This window comes from Pogona vitticeps, chromosome 4 (genome assembly GCF_051106095.1).
Source record: "Pogona vitticeps strain Pit_001003342236 chromosome 4, PviZW2.1, whole genome shotgun sequence".
In the NCBI taxonomy this organism is placed as follows: domain Eukaryota; kingdom Metazoa; phylum Chordata; class Lepidosauria; order Squamata; family Agamidae; genus Pogona; species Pogona vitticeps.
Window position 1 is genome coordinate 82,626,403 of NC_135786.1, and position 25,571 is coordinate 82,651,973.

Sequence of the window (25,571 nt, forward strand, 5' to 3'; positions counted from 1 at the left end):
TTTGACAGACAAGGGGTGAAAGAAAAGTTAACAAGTGAGGGAAACACAAAAAAGAAACTTTTTGTACCCCTAATTTGTTAATACAACCATTTATGTTTTAGAGGATCCCATTTGGTATTCATTGAAAGAACATGGAAATGAAAGACAGCCTGTGAGGGTTCTGGTTCAGGCTCTGGTTTTTCTTCAAATAAATTGACAGACTTCCTCGGTTTAGAAATTGGTGTAATGTTTATTGGATTATTTAACAAACAGCCTGTGTCAACAAAGGTATTCCAACCATTTCCACCCTCTAACAACTGGTTAGATGGGGGCTTCCACTCTTCAACTTTAAGGGGGTTGCACCCCTGAGTGTTCCAGGGTCCCAGCCAGTCCCGTGTAAAGTCTGAGTTCAATAATTGTCCTGGCTCCCCTTCCAGTAAAGGGACTGTGTCTTCATCCCGGTCATCTGTCCAGACCTGGTCTCGTGAGGGGGAATCCTCTGGCCATAGTCTTCCGAGGGACCCCTCCGCTGTAGCTCCCTCATCCAGCATTCTAACCTTTCTCTTCCCCTCCCTCTCCACCTTTTCCTTCTCTTCCCTTAACTTCCTCTTCCACTTCTTGGTCTGTCGCTCTCCCCAATAAGAGGGTTTAGGGTTACTCTCAGTTCTTCTCCTTGCATCCGTCTCCTCCTTTGGGACTCTTAGTTTTTCTACCTTCCCCGTCCATGGATCTTCCAACCAGATCCACTCCCAACCATGAGGCAGGTACTCGTCCCCCCCCCTTTTATATCTACAAGCCCCGCCTCTATCTCTACCGGGGGGGGGGGGGGGCTGTTGTTTCGCTCCTGCCAAAACATTCCCGCTTGAACAGTCATTCCTTTCAACTTTTCTTCTATGATCCCCGGGCCTGTTCTGGGTGGTCTTATCTTCCTGGGAGGGGGAATAGGTGGCGTTTGCACTTTTTTGTCGGCAGAGGGCAGGAGGGATAGCAATCCCATGAGAGGAATCTTGCTCTCATCATCAGTCTTACAGAGCCTCTGTCATGTTCTTTTTTTCTCCTTTTTCCATGTAAACACGACAAGTCCATCCCTAGAGTCAACCTTAGAATTATATTATTTGTCTATTATTTCAAGTTATTGTTATAATTCTATGTGGTATGTGGTCGTATAATTTTTTTTAATTTAAAAAGTAGCTTGTAAATACTCAGAAGATATTATCTGAATTATGAAATCTACAGCTTCCCACATAGCCAATCCTATCTAGCCAATCTGAAGAAATATGGATAGAAAAGAAACACCTGTTATCTTTAAGGTCTGATCGTTGTAGCGTATTGGCTCAACCCTGTGGTGTAGATAACACTGATGTAAGTGCAGTGGTGTGAACCAGCAAATTGCTGCAGGCTAATGAGTTGCTACTTGTGTTGCAACTGAAGCGCGGTGATGGATGATGACATGGATGTTGCAGAAAGTGGAATATACAGCAGCTAGATTGTTAGTAGGTACACCTTTCAGAGCCCATATGACACTGCTTCTGAAAGAATTGCACGGGCTGTTATTGCATTTCCTGTCCAAGTCCAGGGTGCTGATGATGACCTATACAGCCCTAAATGACTCGGGGCCTGGATACTTGTGAGAGAGTCTCTCCTTATAAACTGAGCAAATCATGGTGTTTATCTGGTAGTTTATAAGCTAATTATACAGGGTAGGCATTGCTCCACTGCTCCCCCCCCCCAGCGAGCTGGGTACTCATTTTACGAAGCTCATAAGGATAGAAGGCTGAGTCAACATTAGCTGGCTACCTGGAATTGAACCCTGGGTTGTGAGCACAGTTTTGGCTGCAGTACAACAGTTTAACCATTGTGCTATGCCTTATAAATACCTGATTGATCAGTAGGATCTGCCGGCAGGACCTTTTCCTGGAGGACAATCCATTATTTGAGAATCTGAGAGTTCTGTTTTGGCTGTAGCACCTAGTTAGAGGCTGGACTGGCATCAACACTAACCTCATGTCAGTGCCAAATCAAAACACAACTATTCACCAAAACCTTCATGGATTAAAGACCACAGATTTAGTAGACTTTGGAGGCTCTTCTGTTGCTCTTTTTCTTAATGTACATAGCTTTTAATGTTTTTATATGGTTCACTGTTAGTGCGTGAACACACCGAAAAGTTTTTAGCAGAGTAACTTCAAGGTCCTTGTGGCAAAATGACTCACACAGACACGATCAGCTTCTTCCACCACCAGACGTGTATTTACAGGATATTTACAAGTATACAGAGTGACAACATGACACCATGAATTCATCAGAATAGCAGGAATAAATATTCTCTGCACAGTCCACATATATACATTTATGCATCTGGCTGTGTCCAGTCAGCACAGATGTTGCATCATCTTTGAGCCAGCCCTCCTGAGTCACAGTGACTCAACATTTTGACACACCTGAACATCATGGCTGCTCATTAGGACATTTGTTCTGCTCAGGCCTGTAAATTTTATACTCTTTGACATTTACAAAAGCTGGATTCTTTTTTGTTTTGTTTTTATTATTATTAAAATTTATTTTATTTATATATTGCCCATCTGGCAGCCAAGGCCGCTCTGGGCAGTTTACAACAAAAAACAACAAAATAACAACATTAATACATAGGGGTGAAAGTCGAAAATCATAAAGTGATGTGAGTATAAAATTATAATGCAATAAATACAGTTAAAAGTGTAGAAAAAATAAAAACATGGAGCATGGCAGTATGATAGAAGTTATATTATTGGACACTATTATATCAGAGTATAGTTTGTTCAGGGAAGGCCTGTCTAAATAGCCAGTTTTTAAGTAACTTTTGAATGTGCCCAGTGAAGGGGCAAGGTGGACTTTGGGAGAAGAGAGTTCCATAATGGTGCTACCGCCGAGAAGGCCCAATTTCTAGTGGTTATTTTCCAGGCCTCTCTTGGGGTCAGAACTCTGAGCCGCCCTGCCTGCGACGATCTTATAGGACGGGCAGACCTAACTGGAAGGAGGCTCTCAGCCAGATTATTGAACTCTTAGGAGTTCTTAGGAGGGTGGCAAATAAGTGCTCTAAACCAGTGGTTCTTAACCTTGGGTTACTCAGGTGTTTTTGAACTGCAACTCCCAGAAACCCCAGCCAGCACAGCTGGTGGTGAAGACTTCTGGGAGTTGCAGTCCAAAAACACCTGAGTAACCCAAGGTTAAGAACCACTGCTCTAAACAAACAAACAGATAAAAGGAAACCCAGTTGTTAGCTGTCTTAGTGTTAAAATTTAAATAATTCCATATTTTGATAATTTCATTTTTGCATGCCTTTCTTTAAAAGATATGCTTCCTTGCTACGAGAGGGTAAGGAACCAACCTCAGAAAATCCATCAGAATTTGAAGACAAGAATAGATCTTAAAGAAGGGTTGCTGCTAAAATAAGATAGCCAGCATATCAGGCTTCTCATCCCTGGATGTCTTGAGAATCTGGGACTAGCTGCCTCGGGTGGATGGGTGGATCAAGCAGCTGTGCATTCCTAGAGCTTTCATTGTGCTGGTGGCTCCTGCCTAAATCTCTTGTAAGCATTTATATGTGTCTCTAAAGAAAACTACTCTGTAGCAAAGTGTTTCCTAAATAGCACTTGTCACTAGGTCTTTTGGATAAAGGCCATGTAATAAATGAGAGTTTACAGTCAGAGGACCCGTTGAAGCCAAACTACCAAATGAGGTTTGGGGCCCTGTCACACATGCTCTTTTCAAAAATAGGAGCTTTCAGGCAAGGAAACACCCTCTCCTGCTGATGCCTGTTCTCCTTCTCTCCCCTTCCCTAGCTCTTCTTTCTGATGCTCTTCACCCACCCCCTGCAAGGTAGGAATACCATTTCTTTCCTTGTCTGTCTTTTAAACTTAGAGCGTGGAGATGTGACCATGTCTCCCAGATTCTGGCCCTTCTGCATTGACTTCCTGTTTGCTTCTATGGCAGATTCAAAGTGCTAGTCCTTAACTTATCAAGCCCTTAACAGTTTGGGATCTCACTACCTGTTAGCGCAGCTTTCCTTAAGATTGTCTACCTGGGCTACCTGGTCTTCTCAAGCTTTGCAGTTATGGCTGGTCACCCCAAGTGAGGCAGAAATCTACCACCAGGAACCAGGTGTTTTCTGTGGTGGCTGCAATGTTGTGGAATGTGTTGCCTGTGGGTATGCATCAGACTCCCCCTGCTCTTGGCCTTCGGGGAATGTGTAAAACCCGTATTTGGATTTAGTTTACTGTTGTCTTTGGGGAGTTTCTCCCCCCCCACACACACACATATTTATGATTTGGATGTTTTCTGTTGGCGGGTGGGCGCCTAGGCATGTGTTTATGTGTTGTGAGCTGCTCGGAGTAGTCGCTTGCCACTTAATAGGCAGGAAATTAAATAAATAAATACTCAAGTTCACTGCCAAAGAAGCTGCAGTCCTGCCCCCATGTGGTTATTTCTCCATAGAGACTCTGGGTGGCTCTACATGGCCTCCAAGACATTCTAAGAAAATCAACATGCTTGGTGCAGCTGCAGTTTCTGCAGAAGGACACCTTAAAAGACAGAGAAGGAAAAGATGCTGCAGCCTGGTGGGGAGAGGAGGAGAATTAATGGGTACAGGTGAGGGCGCAAACAGGGAGGAGGAAGAGCATCCAGAAGCCCTGAGAAAATCTATTGCTTTGTATTTTATTGTTTGTTAATCCAATATCTGTTTGATCTGTATCAAATATTGCTACAGCTTAATAAAGCAAAGTGTGCTGCTTATATAGCACTTAAAGCCCTCTTTGGGCAGTTTACAATTTAATTATGAAGACTACACATCCCGACCTCACCCCACTCCAACAACTGGGTATTCAGTTTACAGACTTCAGAAGGATGGAAGGCTGAGTCAACTTTGAGCCAGAAACATGTCAAGAACTTTTATGCTAAAAGTGTGGGGGACTTTTCTCTTAAGAATTTGTAATGAAGTGTATTGAGGGTTTAGGAAAGCATTTATTCATGCTAGTCAGCAGAGACAGCCATATATACAACAGACTGGATGTAAGGACAATCTGTTGAACCAAAGATAGTACATACCTGTGTTTCCCTGAAAATAAGACAGGGTTTTGTATTAATTTTTGCTCCAAAAATGCATTAGGGATTATTTTCAGGGAATGTTTTATTTTATTTTTTATGTATAACAATCTTGTTGTTTAGTCATTAAGTCATGTCCGACTTTTCGTGACCCCATGGACCAGAGCACGCCTCCTGTCTTCCACTGCCTCCTGGAGTTGTGTCAAATTCATGTTGGTTGCTTCGATGACACTGCCCAACCATCACATCCTCTGTCGTCCCCTTCTCCTCTTGCCGTAACACTTTCCCAACATCAGGGTGAAACAATCTACATTTATTCAAATACAGTCATGTCATCTTGTGGTTGCTGAACAATGGTGGAGACTTAACTGGGAGTTATTTTGGGATAGTGTTTATATTACGAGCATCATGAAAAGTCATACTAGGGCTTATTTTCAGGAAAACAGAGTAGCTGTATGGGAAACACACAAAGGGCTATAATATAAGTAATTTAAATTGGTATTCCTTTCAAGTTCTTTCCTAAAGGAAAACATTCCTTTCAGGCATCGTTTAGTATCTGTTTGTCTGTCCTAAATGATAAATTATTTCTTCCAGGAGATTTGAAAGGAAGTTTTTATTTGTTTTATGACACTAGGGGTAAACCAAGGGAAAGTACAGGTCTCTAAGTACTGTATTTCAGACAATGGGTCTATATACTGGGCTTTGCTATATGTAGAAATACATTGACTATATGTTTATATAATTGCTAAATCCTAATATATATGGTTATACAGTGCTACCTCGCTAGATGATTACTCTGCAAAACGATGACTCCGCATGACGATGAGGTTTTGAAATCGCCATTGCACTTCGCAAAACAGTGTTTCCTATGGGCAAATTTTGCTGGATGATGTTTCGGTCCGTGCTTCGTAAGACGGGTTGTTGTTTTTTTCGGGACCAATGCTTTGCAAGACGACGATTTTTACAGCTGATCGGCGGCTCCAGAAAATGGCTTCCCTATGGGCGATCTTCACAAAATGAGTGTTTTCGGGACCGATGCTTCACAAGACAGCAATTTTTACAGCTAATCAGCGCTTTGCAAAATGGCTTCCCTATCGGCGATTTTCGCAAAACGACAACTATTTTCCCCATTGGAACGCATTAAACGGATTTCAGTGCATTCCAATGGGAAAACACTTCGCAAGATGATGTTTTCGCTGAATGCAACGGATTAACATCGTCTTGCGGGGGCACCATTGTATTTCAGAGGCGCAATGAGGGGAATCTTCTCAAACTCGTTGAGATTAAACTTAGGTCATGAGCTGAGTCTTGGTTTGAGTACTGTAGTTTAACCACTGTGTGACATGGCTCTTATAATTAATTAAAGCTGCAGTCACACAAGAGAAAGGCCACCCTTTCTTGCATCTCTTGCTTTCTATATAGTCGCATATTGTGGTCATGTGGCATATATCCTGTGATAGTTGTTCTGTGAATTTCATTGTATGGGTATACTGTGTATATACTTACAATGACAATAAATAAATAAATAAATAAATAAATAAATAAATAAATAAATAAATAAATAAATAAATAAATATGTTTTTTAAGCATTGTGGATTTTTTGGGTTAATTAGATGTGGTACATTCATCTGTACCCCTAGAGTGGGACATATCCCCTTCCTTTTCTTGCACCTTTCTCTGCCCCCTTTCCTTTTTTAAAAAATTTGTGTGGGTACATTAGTGCGTCAGCAAAACACCCTTGCTGACCACGTACTGATCTGGGCCATTTCTTCCTATTTCCATGTTTCGTTACCCACTCTGGAGGAGAACTCACAGCACACTGTAGTGGTGGTCAAAAGACAGTAGGGGGACTAATGCTCTGTATTTGACAGAAGTCTGCCAACCATTCCAGTTTGAAAATTAATTAAAAAACAAAATTAAGGGAATTGAATGGCAGCCCGTGAGGGAGGTGGGACTGCATGCCAGATGCATAGGAAATGAATCAGCTTTAGAGTACACACTCAATGGGATGTTTTACTGTGTGATGAAATGCAGAACAAACATAGTCCATAGCCTCCCAGTGGGCTGGATTTGATGCGGAAATAGCATGGAGGGGAAACAAAAGAATCGATAATGGCTTTGCGTCACCTGAACAGCCCCGAAAAAAGGGCTGAAACTCACAAGGAGTAATGTGGAAACATTTTGCTGGTGTAACTGCAGCCTCAGTTCACTTTTTCTGGGTACTTTCTACAACCATATTGGATAACTTGCCAAAATATGGTTTGGACAGGAGGCTTTGTGACTGGCAGACATTTTACAATGCAGTTCTATAGTTCTTCCATAACATGAGACTGAAAATTGTGTACTATAGAACTGTTTGAAAGTAACAGTTGGTATCTGTGACAGATACGTCAGATATATCTCACCTATGAAAATGTACACTTCCAAACATTTGAATATAAATAATGCTGTTCATGTTGGAAAGCATGAGAAGTCTGTTCTCCCACATAGGTTAGATGACTAAGATCCTGGATTTAGTCATTCCAGATATTACTCACAAATAGATCTCCCCTTCATCTTTCTAAATTGTCTGTTCACATGTTTAACACTGGACTTCCACTGGCAGAACAGTGAAACTGAACAGAATCAGAAGGAAAGACCCTCTCTTTCCCCCTGCAGTTGTCTACAAGCCTAATACCTGCTGTGGAGGGCTAGAACAACCCTCTGGGTTTTCAGGAAAAGTTAAGTTTTAGTTTACATGCTAAATGTTTAACATAGATGCAGGTTCTCTGGACAGATAATATAGTAGAAGTCATAACAATAGTAGTATTTAAAATAAAAACCGAGCAAATTGAGAACAGACAAATACAGCAGCACTCCATTCAAAAGGCATAAAATCAAAACTGCTCTACATAAAAAAATACCATCATATAGTGGTTTTTAAAACTCAGTCACACAGAAGTGTTTTTGCTTGATGACTGCCTTCCTTGGTGTGGAACCACCACTGTCAAGATCATGCAGGGCCGCGTGAAGCTCTTTGTCAAACTGATTCACCTTTCAGCTAACCAGTTACACTACAGCTCTGTATCCAGATTATGATTTACAAAAAGAATGGCTTTTTTGGTTGTAGATGGAAAGGACAGATCGAGTTGAGTATCATCAGCATACTGATGACACTGAACCCCCCCCCCATACAGGCAGACAGCCACTCCTAGTAGTTTCAGTTATATAGTATGCTCCATTCTGAAATGCTGTGAAGGGTTTTAGAATATGAAGCTGCAAAACAGTAAAATTAAATTTGACCAAATTGAGGTACCATTTTAAACCTAAAATGCAGAACTTTTCTAATATTTTGGTAGCTACTGTTTCAAGCCACTGGAAAATTTAAGGCACTCCCTAAAAAATTCTAGCTTTAAATGAAATAATACTTCATAAAAATATAAGTGCTGTGAAGCTTTTCCGTTAACATTTAAGTTGAGAAATGTTGTAGCTCTCAATGAAGAAAGCCTAAAAGTTAGCCATTGGAGTGGGGGTATCTTGTGATGTATAATCACCTGATACAAAGAATTTGTTTCTTGAAAATCTTCATTGAGCTCTATGAGCTAATAAAGTAATTTATGTGTGTCATAATAAAACTAGTGTGGTGCATTCTGTTGTGCTAAAGTTTCATTATGGAATACTCAGGTTCGCTTCACATGACATGAACTGGTTATAACAATAAAATTAAAATGTACAAGGCAGGGAAGAACATATATCATTACATGTAATGGTGACGCTTTTAAAAGAAAATGCAAGGGTCTTTTTAATCAATTTTTATTTCCTTCTTAAGATAAAGATACAGATATCACTGTAAAGGATAATACAGATGATACCAGTCTGCGGGATACATTAAGCATTGGATCAACTGATTCATTTGTTTCAGCTGCTGAGGTATGTTGAGTCAACATGTTTCAACTTTATTGTATCTCTGTCATACCACGGACTTCTCTTAATTGATTCTCAGTAGTTTCTATTGGAGAGTGTTTCTCTTAGACTGGGATGTTCTAGGAAAATGCACAGAAGCTGAAGGGAGTCTTCAGTTTGGATGTAGCTTTTTGGCACTTAAACATTGTGTAGATGTGCTGCTGGATAGCTTATAGTTTATGTATCTAGCTGCAGAGCCAGAGGTTGGGAGTTCAATTCCCCACTGTGCCTCCTTGACAGGAGCTGGACTTGATGATCCATAGGGTCCCTTCCAGCTCTGCAGTTCAAAGGTGATTATTATTATATGCTGTTTTAAAAGTGTACATGCATCAAATGTCATGGAATATTCATTGGCACGAAAACAGCATGCTTTTTCCTCCATGTGGGAAGCCTGTAATGAATGAATTATCAATAAAGTGACAAGTCTATGAGCATTTACGTAAATGAATTGGAAAAGCAGAAGGATTGCTTTAGGTATGGTGGTAACCTCTTAAATACATGTATCCCAAAAAATATGACAATTTTTTGAAACCCAGGGGCATCATGCTACTGCAGTTTGTAGTCTGTATCTGACTAAAAAAATATATTTTTAGTCGGGGACAGCTGCATGATGGATTTCATCTGCCACTTAGTCTGTAACATCAGTGCCTAGATTTACTTGCCAGATGACAGAGGGGGAAGTATCTTAAGGATCAAGTTACTTTTTATTCCACCTAAGAAGCATTGTGTTCTTTTTGATTTTGTCAATTTTCTGTTTGATTCATTGAAGAACATCCTAGATCTAGCAGAGAAACTCTTCATAAGAGGAATGCTGGACTGAGACCTGGGTTTTCCAATTTTTGCTGTGCAAATTTCAAGGCCAGCTGATCAGATCTGAGATAGGAGGAGTTCATGTGTAACAACAGGCAGCAAATTAAGCATGCTTCAGTGAAAACAATGGCACAATTTTCCTTTTGTGTGATACTGCTTAACAAATATAGAAACAGTTGGTTTTTGTAGAGGGAACATGATAGATACCCATTGGAAATGGGGGAAAACCCCAAAAAGCAAGGAAACCCCTCAAGACCCATGGAAATGGGGGGAAATCCAAAAAGCAAGGAAACCCCTCAAGACCCATCGGAAATGGGGGGAAACCCCAAAAGCAAGGAAACCCCCCAAGACCCATCGGAAATGGAGGAAAAAACAAAAAAACAAACAAACCCCCAAAACCCATTGGAAATGGGAAAAATACCAAAAAATAAACCCCCCAAGACCCATCACAGCACAGAAACATAACCCCCCCAGCCCAAAACTATGCTGCAAAACCCACCCAGAACATTTTTTAAAAGCAGAAAGCGGCACCTTACTAGGCAATCTGAAGCCACCTCCGATCGCACTCACTGTTTTGGGGCAAAAGAGCTACAGAGAAGCAGCCTCTTTGCCTACCAACGGTTAGCAATTTGAATTTCCCTCCTTTTCCCCCTGTCATTTTCTGTTGGTAACTGGAAACTCTGGCTGCAAGCCGAAGCAAAATTGTGTGGGCGGAGCTGGTCGTAACTTGAAATGGTTGTAAGTCAAGACATTCGTAAGTCGAGGCACCACTGTACTTCCTAAACGTAAAGATAGACGCAAATGGAGTTTGCCATTGAACTCATACATTTCTGAAATTTGTGATGCCATTTGTAAAAAGCACACAAAAATATATACTTGAAACAATGCATTAAAAAGTGCTGCACTGAAAAAAAGCTTGAAAAGAAGCACACAAAAATGCAGACTTCAAAAATGTTTTTTTAAAGGTCCATACAAATGTGTACAAATATTTGCACAGATCTTTTAAAAGAGGGGGTCAAGCAACATTGAGATAGATAGACTTGCCTGTCCCTACCGTGTGGTTGTTTTCCTTCTGTAAGATCTACTTCCAGAAGATAGTTTGTATTGTGAACTTTATAATTACAAGATTGAACTTGATGTACAGTGGATGTAGCACGCTACAGTGGTGCCTTGCTAGACAATGATAATCCGTTCCACTGAAATCGCTGTTTAGCTAAATCATTGTCTAGCAAAAAGCATTTCCCTATTGTTATGCATTGAAGCCTGTTTAATGTGTTCCAACGGGGAAGAATCTAGTGAAGATCGGCCATAGGAAAGCTGCTTTGCGAACCGCCGATCAGCTGTTTAAATAGCTGTCTTGCGAAGCTTAGGTCCTGAAAACACCCGTTTTGCGAGCGCGGAGGGAGCTGTCAAAATCGTTGTCTAGCGAAAATCGGTTTGCGAAGCAGGGACCGAACATTGTCCAGCAAATTTCCCCCATAGGAATCACTGTTTTGCGAATCGCTATAGCGATCAGAAAAAGTCAATGTCTAGCAAAAAAACTGTCATGCGGGGTAACTGTCTAGTGAGGCACCACTGTACTTAGAAAGTCTGGGATTGTTACAACCTTCCTTTCCCAAGTACCCCGTTTCTGTCAGCAACATGACTTTAAAGTACATGACTGCATCCAGTACATGTGAATCACTCTATAAATAATTTGTATTAATGCTGCTACTGGTGGATCTAAGAGCAAAACCCAAATAAAAAAATGAGAGCCAGGCTGAGTCAGAGGTCTGTCTAATCCAAAACCCTTTGATGGGGAGTCTGCCAGCTGTACAAGACTAAGAGATTAACATAAGTGATTTTTTTCATTAGATTAGCATACATTGATAGGATAGAATATTAACTTTGGAAAGACACATCTTGAGACACTCAGAGTTCCCCAAGAAACCACTGAATCTCAAGGAGAGTGTTCTGCAGTGTCCTGCTTTTGGAATGGCATTATAAAACCAGTAACAACTGTGGTTTTACTTTTGTTCTCTGCAGCCTTAAATAATCTTCCTTTATGAGTATTTTTCTTGCTGTGCAGTAAGTGGCTAGGCTACACTGGGAATTAGGGTTGTTCTGGCTTTTTGATTTAATCTGTGCCAGCAGGATATACAGTATGCAGTCTCTTGTGTTTCTTGCTGATGTCCAAGAACTTCATTGCCCTGTTTGGGAATGCTTCAGTTCCTTTTCTTTCTGCTTTTAATCGCTCCTTTGGTAAAAAAAATTAGAAGATCACTAGTAAATTATCCTGGCTCCCTCTTGCATGACTTCGCTCAGCTTTTCTGGAATGTGTCACAAAAGCAGTTGGGCATTCTTAGCAACTCAGCTGTTGTTGCAGGCTGGCAATCCTGTGACCCAGCATGTCACTGTAGCTTGTTATTTGTTTTGGTACTGTCTATTGCTGTAACTTAAAGTGATGTTGAAAAGGAGTTGTCTATTAAATACCCCATTGTCAGGTTGTTACCAATCTTGAAAAATGTTCAATTTCTAGCTTGCAGAACACAAAGAGAGCCGAAACCCTTACCATTTGGATTCGCTTTGCCATTACCCATTATACGAAGAAGCTCTGTATTTGGCAGAAGAGGGCAAAATTTATTCACGAGTCTTACGGTACTGTTTGCTTCTCTTAATACTACGTACTGTACAAATATTCTTAAATGTAAATAGAGCTTGTGTTTCTCTTTTATGCTTGAACTAAAGCCCATGTCTGAACTATTTCCAGGCTTGTTCAAGCCAAAGTGCAATTCAAATGGTCTAAATCATTTGATGTTTTTGTATGTAGGACTGAAACGTTGGAGTGCTTGGGGGATACGGATTTTCTGGCCAAACTCCACTGTATCCGACAAGCCTTTCAGGTAGGAATTCAATTATTTAAAGTAATGTTTCTCGATCTTGGCTCACCATTTTTTCCCCTACAATATGCACTGCCACAAGGTGACCATTGGCCATACTGAGTGGGATGTCAACTGATACCAGGCTTGAGTGTGGGAGAAGGTGGTCCAGAATATACTTTTTCTGAGCTCTGTATTATGTAACAGTAAAACTGCTGGGATGGGAGGATATTGTAGGATTATAATTGGGGCCAATCCAGCTGTATAAAATATCAGGAAAGGGTGTGCCAATTATATTGTTGTTGTGGCTTTTTTGGACCAAGTCCCAGAATTTTTCTAGAATTCCCCAGATAGAATTGTGGGAGTTCCTACCCGCAGACACCTTCACACACAAAAAAGAAGCCTGTTCCAGAGAAATGTAGGTGGGTGAAAATGTCTGTAGGTGTTTGTCTTTGAGCAGGAACTCCCAGGATTCTGCTTGAGGGATTTTTGGAGAATTATGGGAGTTAGATCTAAAAAACCCAAAAAACAACAACCCAGGAACAAACTCTCTGAATAGCACATTTCTGTAGCAGGCTCATAAGCTTTTTACAAAGGTTGTGCCATGCACCTCTCTGATGGCATGGAACACGTTTTCAGGTAACAGAATATATTGTTGCATCGCTAGGGAACTAAACACCTTCCTTTTAAACCTCATGATTATTTATGCCTTCTAATTATACCTAATCTGTAGCTCAGTTACAATGTCAACTCATAAAACTATTTTTTTTTTTTGCAAGAATGATTTGCATAGGATTGGATTCCCAGAATATGTATACTGCATGTCTTCTAAAAAGACATTGATTCTGTATGTGTATTCTGTGCTACAGGGCCTACAAATTTAGCTTGATGGAAAACTTAGCCATTATTTATAGTCCATCATTAGTAATGGTTGACCTCCCCCCACAGTTCAGTAGTAATTAGCTCAGTCTTTTAGAACTTTCTCTCAGATAACTTTTGCAGCAATTTTAAAAAATGATCCAGCATTATCCACAAGAGGTATAAAATGTCATCATACCTTCCAGTCCCTTCCTTTCCCAGCAAATTTGCTTTTTAAAGTATGGAAAGAAGCAACAGCAGCAGCTGTACAGGTTTCCAACACCACTATCTTTAAGGCCTCCCCACTGATGGCCAGTGCTTCCTGCCATTTACAAAATAAAATTTTAAAACCACCTTGGAATAAAGGATGTTTGCAGAGGCAATTGGTTGGGAGTGATCTCTAGTATCATATGGACCAAATTGTAGGTGACCTTTTGCTTCTGGTGGGTTCCAGTGTGGGACAGGGATTTGAAATGTTTAGTTTTTTAATGCTTAATGATTCTTTCCAGGTGATCCTTTCAGATGCTGCAAATCGAACATTTCTTGCAGAAAGTGGCAGGAAAATTTTGTGTGCGTTAATTGAGAGATCAAAAAAGGTGAACTTCATTTATTAACAGATGCAATATATTTTATCATGTGGTAAATGCAATGTGATACCCAGCGTGGTGTAGTACAGTTGTTCTCAAACTTGGATCTCCAGATGTTCTTGGACTGCTACTTCCAGAAATTCTGGCCAGCACAGCTAACAGTGAAGGCTTCTGAGAACAGCAGTCCAAGAACATCTGGGGACCCCAGTTTGAGAACCAACAGTGTAGTGGATAGAATGATAGACTAGAACTCAGGAGGATTCAAATCTGAACTCAGCCATGGAGATTCACAGAGGGTATGGAGCTGGTAAAATCACTCCTTAAAATATCTCACTTAGCTTGACAGCCCTGTTAGGGTCACTAGACATTGGTTCCGACTTGATGGTACATAACAAGATATTTAATGTGGAAGACGTCATAGATGTTGTCAGTGGTTACTCTCAGGCTTTGGAATGCACTTCTTCAAGAAGGCAAGGTGCCCTCCCCCAGTCCTGTCATTAGCAAAGACTTTCTTTTTCAAGCATCCTTTTAAGCAATAAGTGGGAGTCCCCACAATGCTGTATTTATTAACTGTAGAGATTTTGAAATGTTTTTAAAAATGTTTTAAAATTTGTTTTTAATAATGGTTTTAATATTGACAGATGTTTTATTGTTTTTAGTATAGTTTTTTAATGACAGTTTTAAGTCTGTGATAGTTCTCATTGTTGTGAGCTGCCTTGGGTCCCCTGTGGGGGGAAAGGTGGCATATAAACAAGCAAACTTAAGATAAGAAACAAATACAGAGATTTTTCATTTGGAGAACTGAATATTAGAGATATTGGTCTGTGTAAGAAGAAGAGTGTGCCAGATATGTTCTATAATAGTTTCTAAACATGGATTTTGATATTACCAATGCAAAAAGACACTTAAACACATAGTGAATGTTGTTTTAACTGAAATATAGAGTTCCACAGGTATAGTGACTGGGATGTCTAAAGCACATTGCAGTTAGGGTCATAGAGGTGCAGAGAACCATCATATACACATCGGAGTGCATGTAAGGCATTGTACAACAGCTAGTCTCTTGCATTAGATTATTCATTGTGTATCAAATGAAAATCATCTACTATTTGAATTTAAGTACAAGGAAGAATTATACATAACCTGCCTCCTACTTGTATTTATTTCACAGAACCCCAAAAAATTCGAGGAAGTATTTGATGAAATGATCTTCTTTTTAGAACAGATAGATCATTGGGCTAATACTGAAATGGAGCTTGCTGCTTGTGGAGTAAGTACATTTTGTCACTGGATGGCAATTAAGTGGCTTGTACACGTTATTTGCTGTGCTCTGGCCAGACTGTAATTTCCCTGTTGGTCCTTATTCTGTCAATCTTGCTATGTAGCCATTCTGTCATTTGTAATGAGTTTGCTCTGTTTAAATGGGTTCATATTTAATGTCCACATTATATATGTTAATACATATAATTATATAGTATATGTATAAATATATAACTGTTACAGTGGTGCCTCGCTTAACGAGCACACCGTTTGACGATGAATCCGCATAGCGATGCGTTTTTTGCAATCGCTAATGCGATCGCATTGCGATGTTTTAATAGGCAAAACATTGCATTGCAATGTTTTGGGAACAGCTGATCAGCGGTTCCAAAATAGCCGCCGGGTGCAGAAAATGGCCACCCGCAGCGTTTTCGCGCCCTGCCCTCGCTTACCGGGTGGCAAAAATGGTGGCCGGATGGAGGATTCCCCACATAGTGGTGAGTTTTTTCCAATAGGAACACATTAAACGGAGTTTAATGCGTTCCTATGGGTCCCCCCCCGCATAACAATGAATCAGGATAGCGACGTTAATCCTGGAATGGATTAACGTCGCTATGCAGAGCACCACTGTATTTTAAATTACTGTGGCAAGCTGCCTTGGATTGTTCAAGGGAGAAAGGCAGGATATAAATTAAATAAATTCACTAGTATCAGGTTTTTCAGTGCAGCTTAGAGGATAGCTTTATTACTGAACGTACTCAGTAACTTTTAAAATATTTTGATCATAATGCAGGTGAAGCATCTGAACTTCTATGATGTTGTTCTGGACTTTATATTAATGGATTCCTTTGAAGATTTAGAAAATCCACCTATGTCTATACAGAATGTGGTTAACAACCATTGGCTGAATTCCTCATTTAAAGAAACGGCAAGTGTCTTACTTTGATGCTTCCATGCTTTGAAAGTTACTATGCTCCCCTGTGCACTTTTACATGTAGAAGAAATTGTCTGTTTCTGATGCCTTTGTTGTCAAGCAGTTTGTAATATAATGATTGGTCTTAGTCCTTTCCAAGATTGCAAATCTGTTCAAAAACTAAACGTAAAACTTGGTTCTACATACCTGCAAGGATTAATACTTTATCTAAGAAAAAATAACGTGCACATGTATAGAAATGTTTCAGTCCTTTTATCAACATGGCAAAATAGCTTTAAAAAGGAAATCAGCACAGTCAGTTTGACTACCTGTGCCCGTATTATCAGAGAGTGATATATATCGTAACTGGGCCAAGCTACTTTTTCAGAAGAGAAGAGATCATTAAAATCTGTAGGTTGATGGTTGACATTGAGGCTTACTTAGTGAGCCAGCCAGTATCAAAGCGCAGATACAAATTTCTGCAGGATGTGTGCTACCTATCTCATTTTGTGAAGCTTGTAGCTGTACTTCATTGTGTGTTTTCTTCTGCTTTTAAATGTTTTGCTTTTTTCTACTGATGTTTTGAATTTGTGTAGATTTTCAAGGGTTTTCAGTGCCTTATTGTAGATCACCTGAAGAAAAATTTGTTCTTCCTCATGATCTTGTTTCTCTGGCTGCCGTTGGCTCTATAAGTCTTCTAGTTATGGCAGGATCCCATGTCATGGGGGCTCCTTTTGGATTGGGGATTTTAATACAATATTATGAATAGAGATGGGCACTTTGTACTTCACACAAATTTGTACATTTTTTTCCTGAAGTTGGAGTGAATAGGCGAACCCTGTAATTGGCCAAAATACTTGCTCCCCACTTTAGCAATCCCACATACACCCTCAAAACCTATTCCAGTAGGCTGAGAAACCTTTTGGAACAGGGATAGGGTGAAGCAGCATAATCCTAGCAAAATAGTTGCTAGGTGTCAAGGAATAGCACAATTTGGACTGTAGAAACATTAGTAGTATTACAAAGATTATTCTGTATCTGTATTTGTTCACCATCTGTTTACATGTAGAAACCTTCTTGAGGAAGGCAGCACTGGCTATGGTTATGTTCAGTCGCAGCTTAAAGTACACAGATACTGCAGATAGATTTTTTTCTGGCTTTTTAAAATTAGCTTCATTTGTGCCTTATACTTATTGGAAACCATGCAACTCAGATCACTCTTCTGCCATTTTTATATTTCACCGTTTAAGCACAGGAAAAGGTAGGGGTCTTTAAACATGTGAGCCAGTATCTTCTTGAAATTATCATGCATGCAATTATATTCCCACAAGCAGTTCACCATTTGGTGCTGTGTCTGGTGTGCAGTTGCATGACCAGCACTACACTGCAAATCACTAGCATAATCACTTGTTGCATGTCTGGTCATTTCAACAAGATACTAAGCATGGGATTTTTCAGATTTTTGGACTACAGATCCCATTATTCTCTATTCTGGCAGTCTCATCTAACAGACACCTACAGTACCTAAATATGATCCACCTGAGAGAAGCATCTAACGTGGAAAGCTTTGTGTCCTAGTTAAGCTGGCTCTTTCTAGATTTGTGCAAAAAGAAACCTGTCCTGTTGCTAGCTCAGAGCTTCTTGCAAACTTGGGGAAGCTGAGGAAGATAAAGGAAATGGGTAGGAGGATCTAAGATTTGTAGGAACTGCAAGGGATTAGGAGACTGATAGATTTTTAAAAGGCATCCTTATGGAGTCTAAAGGGCAGAGACGTTACCAGTACCTAAACCCTTGCAGCTCCCATGGAATTTAGAACCTCCCACCCATTTTCTCTGTCTTCTTCATAGGAACACATTGGCTGGCGGAGGCTTCATTCTTCAGATGCAAGTAATTGAAAACTCATGTGAGGACTTTAATTTCTTGGCTAAAGCTCTCCAGGATTCTGGCTGGGGGGGGATTCCTGGAGAATTCTGAGAACTGAAGTCCAAGAATTCCACAAGTCTCATGCCTATGTCTTTCCTTTGTGAAAAGAGAAAAGAAAGAAAAAAGTCTCTCAGTTTGTCTCTTTAGCTTCTTATATTCATTCTCTGCTCCCCACTCCTGCATAACGTCTCCTCATTGTGACCTGTACTAATCAGTTTTGTATGTGTGATCTGGGTTGTGCATGGTGGCTTTCTTCCTTCCATGTGCCAGGCTGGGGAGCAAAACAGAGACCAACCCCTTGGATGACTTTGATCCTTTCAGCCCAGTTCCCAGTCTTTCACAAGTGGCCACATCCAGATGATGCATGAAATGCAGTACAGCTTAATTCATTAATAGTCAACAATGGCTGTAGCTATTCACACGAGAAAGTGAGGTCACTCTATTATTTTACTTATCAGAATAGTAACAATTATGTGTGGCATAGTGGAAATGTCCTGTTCTATTTCCACTGTTACAGCCTTATGGATTGCACTTGAGGGTACATCCAAATCCAGAAACTCTCTGTGAATGGAAGCAACTATGTCTGTCCTTCCTTTACTACACAAACCTCTTTTCTTATGCACTGAAGTACATCATTGTTTCATTTACCGTATGTCGTCCCCCCCTCTAGTTTTTCTTAGGAGAAATTAAATCTGGCAGTTTGGCAAAAGACCCAGCTCTTTCATGATACTGTCTTACTTTCAGTAAGTGTGTGTGGGGAGGAGGGAGGGAAGTAAGATTTAGGGAGGGCTTTTTAAAAAACAGTTTATATTGTAGAAAATAGTGTGTGTATAGGAAAAGATACACTAAGGATTGTATGAGGATTTATTCAAAATCTGATCGTTATGCATGAGTTGTGCTTGAGATGGACCTCACAACTTCCGCATTTAAGTTCGATTCCTACAAATTAACACTTGCTTTCACTTAACACTGTTGCACATGGCTGCTGTGGCAAGTATGTGTGGTGAGTGCACAGGTCTTTCCCAGTTTGTCAGCATATTACTGGGAAAAAAAGGTGTGAAGAAAATTTATGTGATTAGTCTCACACACCTAAGTAAAATATCCACACAGGTGTTTCTGACAGTATAAGTAGTAGCTGCTATAAGTATGTATGAAATGTATATACGCAGAACATGCATGGCTCGTTGCACCTGCAAAGCTGCCTTGGAAGAGAGTCACAAAACCTGTTCTTGTCAAGAGAAACTGATGTTTACTGAATGTAGAGCATGCGTAGCCATAAAATGAAATGATGAAACAGAACATTGAGAGGAAAGCTGCCATAGGATGCTCTGAGCCCGTGGGTTACGGCACAATGTGAATGGAACCAAATAATTAAGTACATCACAGCGACAAATGTAGTTCATTTCTTACAGTTGTGTTATATAATACCACCAAAAGAAAAAGAAATAAAGGAAAAGATAAAACTCCCATGATGAGGCCAGTATTCTGCTGTTAGTCGCAATTAGAGTCAACCCACTGAATTAGTGAAGTTTATGTCAGTGTCGATGCATCATTCAGCAGTTGATTTAGTGGGAATATTTTAGTTAGGAGTAGCAATAGGATTTAGGCCAAAATGTTATAAAGTGGAGAGAAAATATTAGGTAGTTTTGTATTACAGTTGTATATAAACAAGAAATATTTAAGGTGGGCTTTTTTTTGTTCCTATTTAGGCTGTGGCTTCCAGTTGCTGGTCAGTCCTAAAACAGAAAAAGCAAAAAATGAAAGTGAGTAACATTTGATTTTTATATTCATAGAAATAGTGGTCACCATCAAGTGCTATAAATTATGACATGGACTTCAGTTGCGAGGAACATATTCGATTGTGATAAACGATAGACATCAGCAACGTGAAAAGAAAGGTATAAGATGAATTACGGTATTATCAAGGTGCAATGAAGCAACTTTGCATTCACTGTAAAATAGTTCATGGTTAAATTGGGGCTACAGTGATCAAGATCAGGTTCCCACTGGTGGTACTTAGAGGGTTTGCTGGTAAGTACCATGAGTTTACTAGTTAATATTCCACCTAGTTACATGTTTGCCAACAAAATAACTATTGGTCTGTTTCCTGTCAAATTATACTATATTAAATTCGTATGTTATCCATGTTACAATGACTTGATGAGGTCATGTATAGAAGGTCTTCTATTTATAATGTTATGGGAAGGATGCCCAAATATTTAACATATTTATGTAAGTAATACTTGTGAAAAGGAAAACATGGTGTTATTTTAATCCAAAGCATAAATCAGTGTGTGTAGACCTATATTTATACAAACATCGGTTGGGAAAAGAGTAAAACACATCCAACTTGTCTTATTGCAGGGACAGGCAAAGTGCAGTCCGCATCTGCCTACATCTCCAAATGTAAGCAGCTCCCCTACCCCCTTTTTCTCCTTTTAATTTTGGCACCTAAAGTTCTCTTATTCCTTTGAACAGTGCCAGCCCACCAATTGGCTTAACCAGTGCAGTCGCCTCAGGTGGCAGAACATCAGGAGTGGTGGCAAAGCTGCTGCCATCAGTTTTGCTGCTACAACCAACTTTTTTTTTTCTTCTGTTTTTGTTTGGAGGTGATTTTGTCGTCTTTGGGCCATTAAACCCTGTCCATTTGTAGTTGTTATTAAATCTGGCCACTGAGGAACATGGGGGTGTTTTTCCACAAAAAAACCCTTTTAAAAGCAAAATGTTTTGGGTTGGCCAATGTGCAAGTGTGGGCAAAAGGTTCTGGGGTCTAGGATGGACATGTGTAACCCTTGGACTTTGGGAGATTGCCCATCCATGCTTTACTGAATCACTTACTTTGTAGAAAGTGGGGGGGGGGGCTATAATACAGCGAAATAGCAGAAGGTTTTTTGCAAGTAGTCCTCTATATATCAGGTGTTCTCAAAGGGGGGGGGAATATGTGGTCCCCCGGGGGGTCCTGCCACACTTGATGGGGGCTGGAAACAATTCCTCACACACTACCTTAAAAGGTTCACTATGCAACTTATACAATCCAGATTCTGCCTATATGTCATTCATATTTTGTTTATGGCCATGAGAAGGTTCAGAATGGCTGTTATATGACTACTTAGAAATAAGGCTCACTCCTTAATGGGACTTATTCCCAGATGAGTGGGTATAGGATTTCCATCTTAATTGTCTGAATAATTAGAAAAGAGACTCTTTTAAGTTTTGTGGTATTTCTTTAAGTTAGTTATAGGATAGCAGCTTTAGGTCTAAATCCTATATTGCAGTAACTCTTAGTATTGGAACATTCTTCCCAACTCAGTTACCCCAAACATGTTCTAGAGATTTCCCCACCTCTCTAGAACAGATTTCAAAGTGCAGAAGAGGGCTGTGGTGTTTGAGGAAGACTGCCTTCACATGATTGATTATGCTGTCAATTATTAGCAGTCATCACTCTTTGAATTTAAGCCAAGATGGCTTTCTTTGGTGTAACAATTGTTGACATTGTTCTTAATCAGTCATTAACAATTGCTAATTTTATTTCTAGGTTCCTGATGGTTTCTTTGCACACTTCTATAGTATTTGTGAGCACATTAGTCCTGTTCTGGCATGGGGCTTTTTGGGCCCTAAAAATTCTCTATATGAGTTATGCAGCTTCTTCAAGGTAGGTTACTTCATTAGGTTAAAAAAGCCTCTTGTGTACCAGTGAATGAATGAATTAATGAATGTGCAAAATTACAAATAAATTCTTCTGTAATAACTTTCTGAACCTGCAGGTTATAGTAAATAACTGAGTTTATTTTGCATTTCTTTTCTTTTTAAACTAGGATCAGGTTCTTTATTTCCTGAAGGACATTTTCGACTTTGAAAAAGTACGATATTCAACTCTAGATCATTTAGTGGAAGACCTTGTGCAGTTGCTGATTCGTCATACTGAACTTCTCCTGGCTTATCTTGGAACTGACTCCCTAAGGCATGTCAGTGGCTATGTTGGTGGATGTGAACATCCCATGTCCAGTGGCCTTTTGGAAGCAAAAGTGCTATAGGCCCCTTTTTTTGCTCTTAACACAAGCACAATCTTTTGCCTTTTTCTCCCTCAAGGAAAGCTGCCGTTGCTTCTAGTCCTTTTTGAGGAAGTACATGAAAATCCACAATGTTGTTAAATATGGTCTCAGGGTGGTTTAAAAATATGGAAATCAATGCTTAAAATATTACTGTAAATATCTACAAAGGGCCAGCTCCGTTGTCATTGGATTTATATGTAATATATGCTAACTTTTTAAAAGTAATTATTATGTTAAATTTATTGGTAGATCTTGCCACAGATAAATTGTCACTGAAAGTGTGATTAAGGATATACCTTATAGAAAATATGTTTATCTCAAAGGTTTACATTGTACAGTATGACTCAGTACAAAGTATCAAAAGCTCTACCTGGCTATGTGTTTGCCAAGTTATGCAGCTTATTTTGTTTTTGTCAAGCGACATGTGCAATAAAATATCATGTAGAATGGCAAATGAATCCAGTTCGGCTTGACATTTTCTGTCCATTTTCTATCATTTGTAAGGTAGCAAAATTAATGAATCCATTTCATTGTGAGGCAAAAATGACATTCTTTAAAGCATTATAACAAAATGTAAGTGCTAATTCATATGCTTTTATGTAAACTACTCTTCACTGATGTCTTCTTTTGTGAAATCAAGAGTCTGGTCAAGCCTTAAAATAGTTTTACATTTTATTTGGTTGTTAGTAATTAAGACAATTAATTAATGGTTTAATTCCTTCCCTGTTTGGAGAGCTTTTAAAACTTTATACTAGCTATGAATAAGCTATGATAATGTCTTGTTGATTGTAGCATTTAAAAAATATTTTTAAGGAAAAGAATATATGTCAAAAATAGTGCAACAGAACAAAAAAACACATAAATATTTGTTCCTTTGTTGTTATATATTTGTCTTTTGTCTTTCTTCCAAAAATCTGGGATTCTATCTGGATGAGTACTCCAGTGCTCTGTGCAAAACAAAAAGTTGTCCCTTAAAGTACTTCTGAAAGCTTCACACTTGAATCGTGTAATTATGGATTGCTGCAGGGTTCTACAACAGAACTTGATCATTCGTAACAGAACACTTCCTGCTTGTCTGGTCTAGTGTGCTGACTTGCCATTGCTCTCTGGTGCTGCATGTTCTTACAGAAAAGCCCCTATATGACCAGCTGTTTTAAAAGAATCTTCTTTGTAAAGAAGATGGGATTGTCAACTGTTGCTTGCAAAAAGCGGGAGGCAGCCCTTTCTGGTTTATTATTAATACTGCATTGCACTGTTAAATTTGTGCAAGAAGGACTTGAAATAGTAAAGGGAACAGTGCTCCTGTAGGTATTCTGCTTCTCTTTCACTAGCATCTTGATTTAGTTTTATGTTTTAGAATATTCACACCCCTCTTTTTATTCTCCAAATATGGGCCATAGCATCTCCATAAATTACAGCCAAAAACAATAAAACATATTTGCAACAAATTTTCTTATCCATAATAAAACCAACAAACTTTTCAAAAGCCAGCTAGTAAAACCAATTCAAAATGCCTGTTAATCCATCAGTCATCAATATGCAAGCATCAGACAATATGCAAGCAAATACCATTACAAAAAAAATATCTGATCAGCAAATCACCATAAAAAATTCTCAGAAGAACGGGCTAACACACTTAAGCCATTGGAAAACAGGGTGACCAAAATTAGGGAGGAAGCTCAATGCATTTAATATTCAACCTGAATGATTTGTTTAGCTGCTGCTTCTTAAAATTTTAATACATCATACTTTGTGTTCTCAAAGGCTTTCACGTCCAGGCCCCAATGGTTGTTGTGGGTTTTTCGGGCTTTTTAGCCATGTTCTGGAGGTGGTTCTTCCTAATGCTTTGACAGTCTCTGTGACCGGCATTTTCAGAGGACCGGAGCTAGACTTCTGCCAGCCTCGTGACGCAGTGGTTAAACTGCTGCACTGCAGCCAAAACTGTGCTCACAACCTGGGGTTCAATCCCAGGTAGCTGGCTCAAGGTTGACTCAGCCTTCTATCCTTCTGAGGTCAGTAAAATGAGTACCCAGCTCGCTGGGGGGGGCAATGTATAGCCTGCATAATTAACTTGTAAACCGCCCAGAGAGTGCTTGAAGCTCTATGGGGCGGTATATAAGCAGCACGCTTTGCTTTGCTTTGTTCTGGTGTACTGTGTGGGATTGTTGTTAGGTGAAACGTTAGAAAGAAAACCCCACAACAAACATCATACTTTGTTAGCACATATTAAAAGGGTGATAAAGCTCACTTTAATCTATGGCATGCTGATCAAATATTAGCTGGATTAAGATGGAGATATCAAAGTCTCATTCAACTGAAAACTGGACTACATTTTATTAAAATGTTAAAAAACACAAAAGTAATGGTTTGGCACAGAAACACCTTAGTTCGAATAGGGTGGCTAACCCTACATCCTGTGTCCAAATAAGTAGAGTCAATTAAGCAGTACTTGTGCCTAGTTTTATAAACCCTAAACTTTCTATGATAACTGTTGTAAGTTCAATACATTGTTTGGTGTAAGTGTGGGGAATCCAACCCATGGTCCTGATCAAGCCTACACATTATTCCCTGCTAGTGCCATGAACTCTTTCAACCAATGTGTGTAGTCTTCTTTCGAGGCTGCCTGCTTGGCAGGTTATTATCAGTAGCAGATTTTGTTCGCTAGTTTAAAACTTGGCTTCAGCTTGATAGAACATCAATAGCACTGAAGCACGCAGTTCCATTTTGAAGGATCTGAAATGCCACTCCCTTATTGTGAGAAAACTAATCAAGCACCTTGGAGTAGCTTTGGGCTCGATCACATGTGAGAAAATAATTATATTGATTCATTTTATTCCTCTGTTTTACTGATACTTTTTTGCAGTCATGTATATATATATATTGGTGGAAGCATTTTCATTGTTTTTAACTGTATTGATTTGTTTCTTTCTATTTGAAACATTATTGCAAACTACACTGCTCTTTAATTTTGTTTTGATTCATATTCTCTACCATTTCTTGGGGCAATTAGGACCCCATTGTCCTTTTTAATAAAGATGATATATTGATGAAGCTTCTATCCTCCCCTTTTTCCTTCCCTCTTTTATTCACTCTTCCTCTTTTTCATTTTTCTCCCTCTTAGTTCTTGGCTTTCATTTTTCTTTCCCCGTTTTTCTTTTCTCTTTTGAACAGCATGAGGAGGAAGCAGGTTTTAAAAGGCTTGCAAAATATTGTGAAGAGCAGGGTTTAAAAAAATCCAACACTCGTTTCCTTATAGTTCAATGCAGGAAATCTCAAGCTCTCTTTCACCTGCAAGGTGGGGGAAGGCTGT

At 39.5% G+C, this 25,571-nt stretch overlaps 1 protein-coding gene across 12 annotated transcripts in view; it reads left to right on the plus strand.

Moving 5' to 3' along the window:
• The window catches only part of MIGA1 (mitoguardin 1), a 50,642-nt gene extending 25,330 nt beyond the window's left edge, over positions 1-25,312 (plus strand). For 5 of the 12 annotated variants that reach the window (XM_078393003.1, XM_078393004.1, XM_078393005.1 and 2 more), the window contains exons 8-17: positions 8,867-8,967; positions 12,329-12,447; positions 12,620-12,692; positions 14,036-14,122; positions 15,285-15,383; positions 16,167-16,301; positions 19,919-19,972; positions 20,574-20,615; positions 21,745-21,861; positions 22,025-23,144. In XM_078393003.1, coding sequence (XP_078249129.1) covers positions 8,867-8,967; positions 12,329-12,447; positions 12,620-12,692; positions 14,036-14,122; positions 15,285-15,383; positions 16,167-16,301; positions 19,919-19,972; positions 20,574-20,615; positions 21,745-21,861; positions 22,025-22,243 — 1,046 coding nt within the window. In that variant the 3' untranslated portion in view covers positions 22,244-23,144. Of the gene's footprint in view, positions 1-8,866; positions 8,968-12,328; positions 12,448-12,619; positions 12,693-14,035; positions 14,123-15,284; positions 15,384-16,166; positions 16,302-19,918; positions 19,973-20,573; positions 20,616-21,744; positions 21,862-22,024 lie in introns of all 12 variants that reach the window. The other 7 variants (XM_020794700.3, XM_072997822.2, XM_078393008.1 and 4 more) reach the window with 4 other exon arrangements.
• The last annotated feature ends 259 nt before the right edge of the window (positions 25,313-25,571 follow it).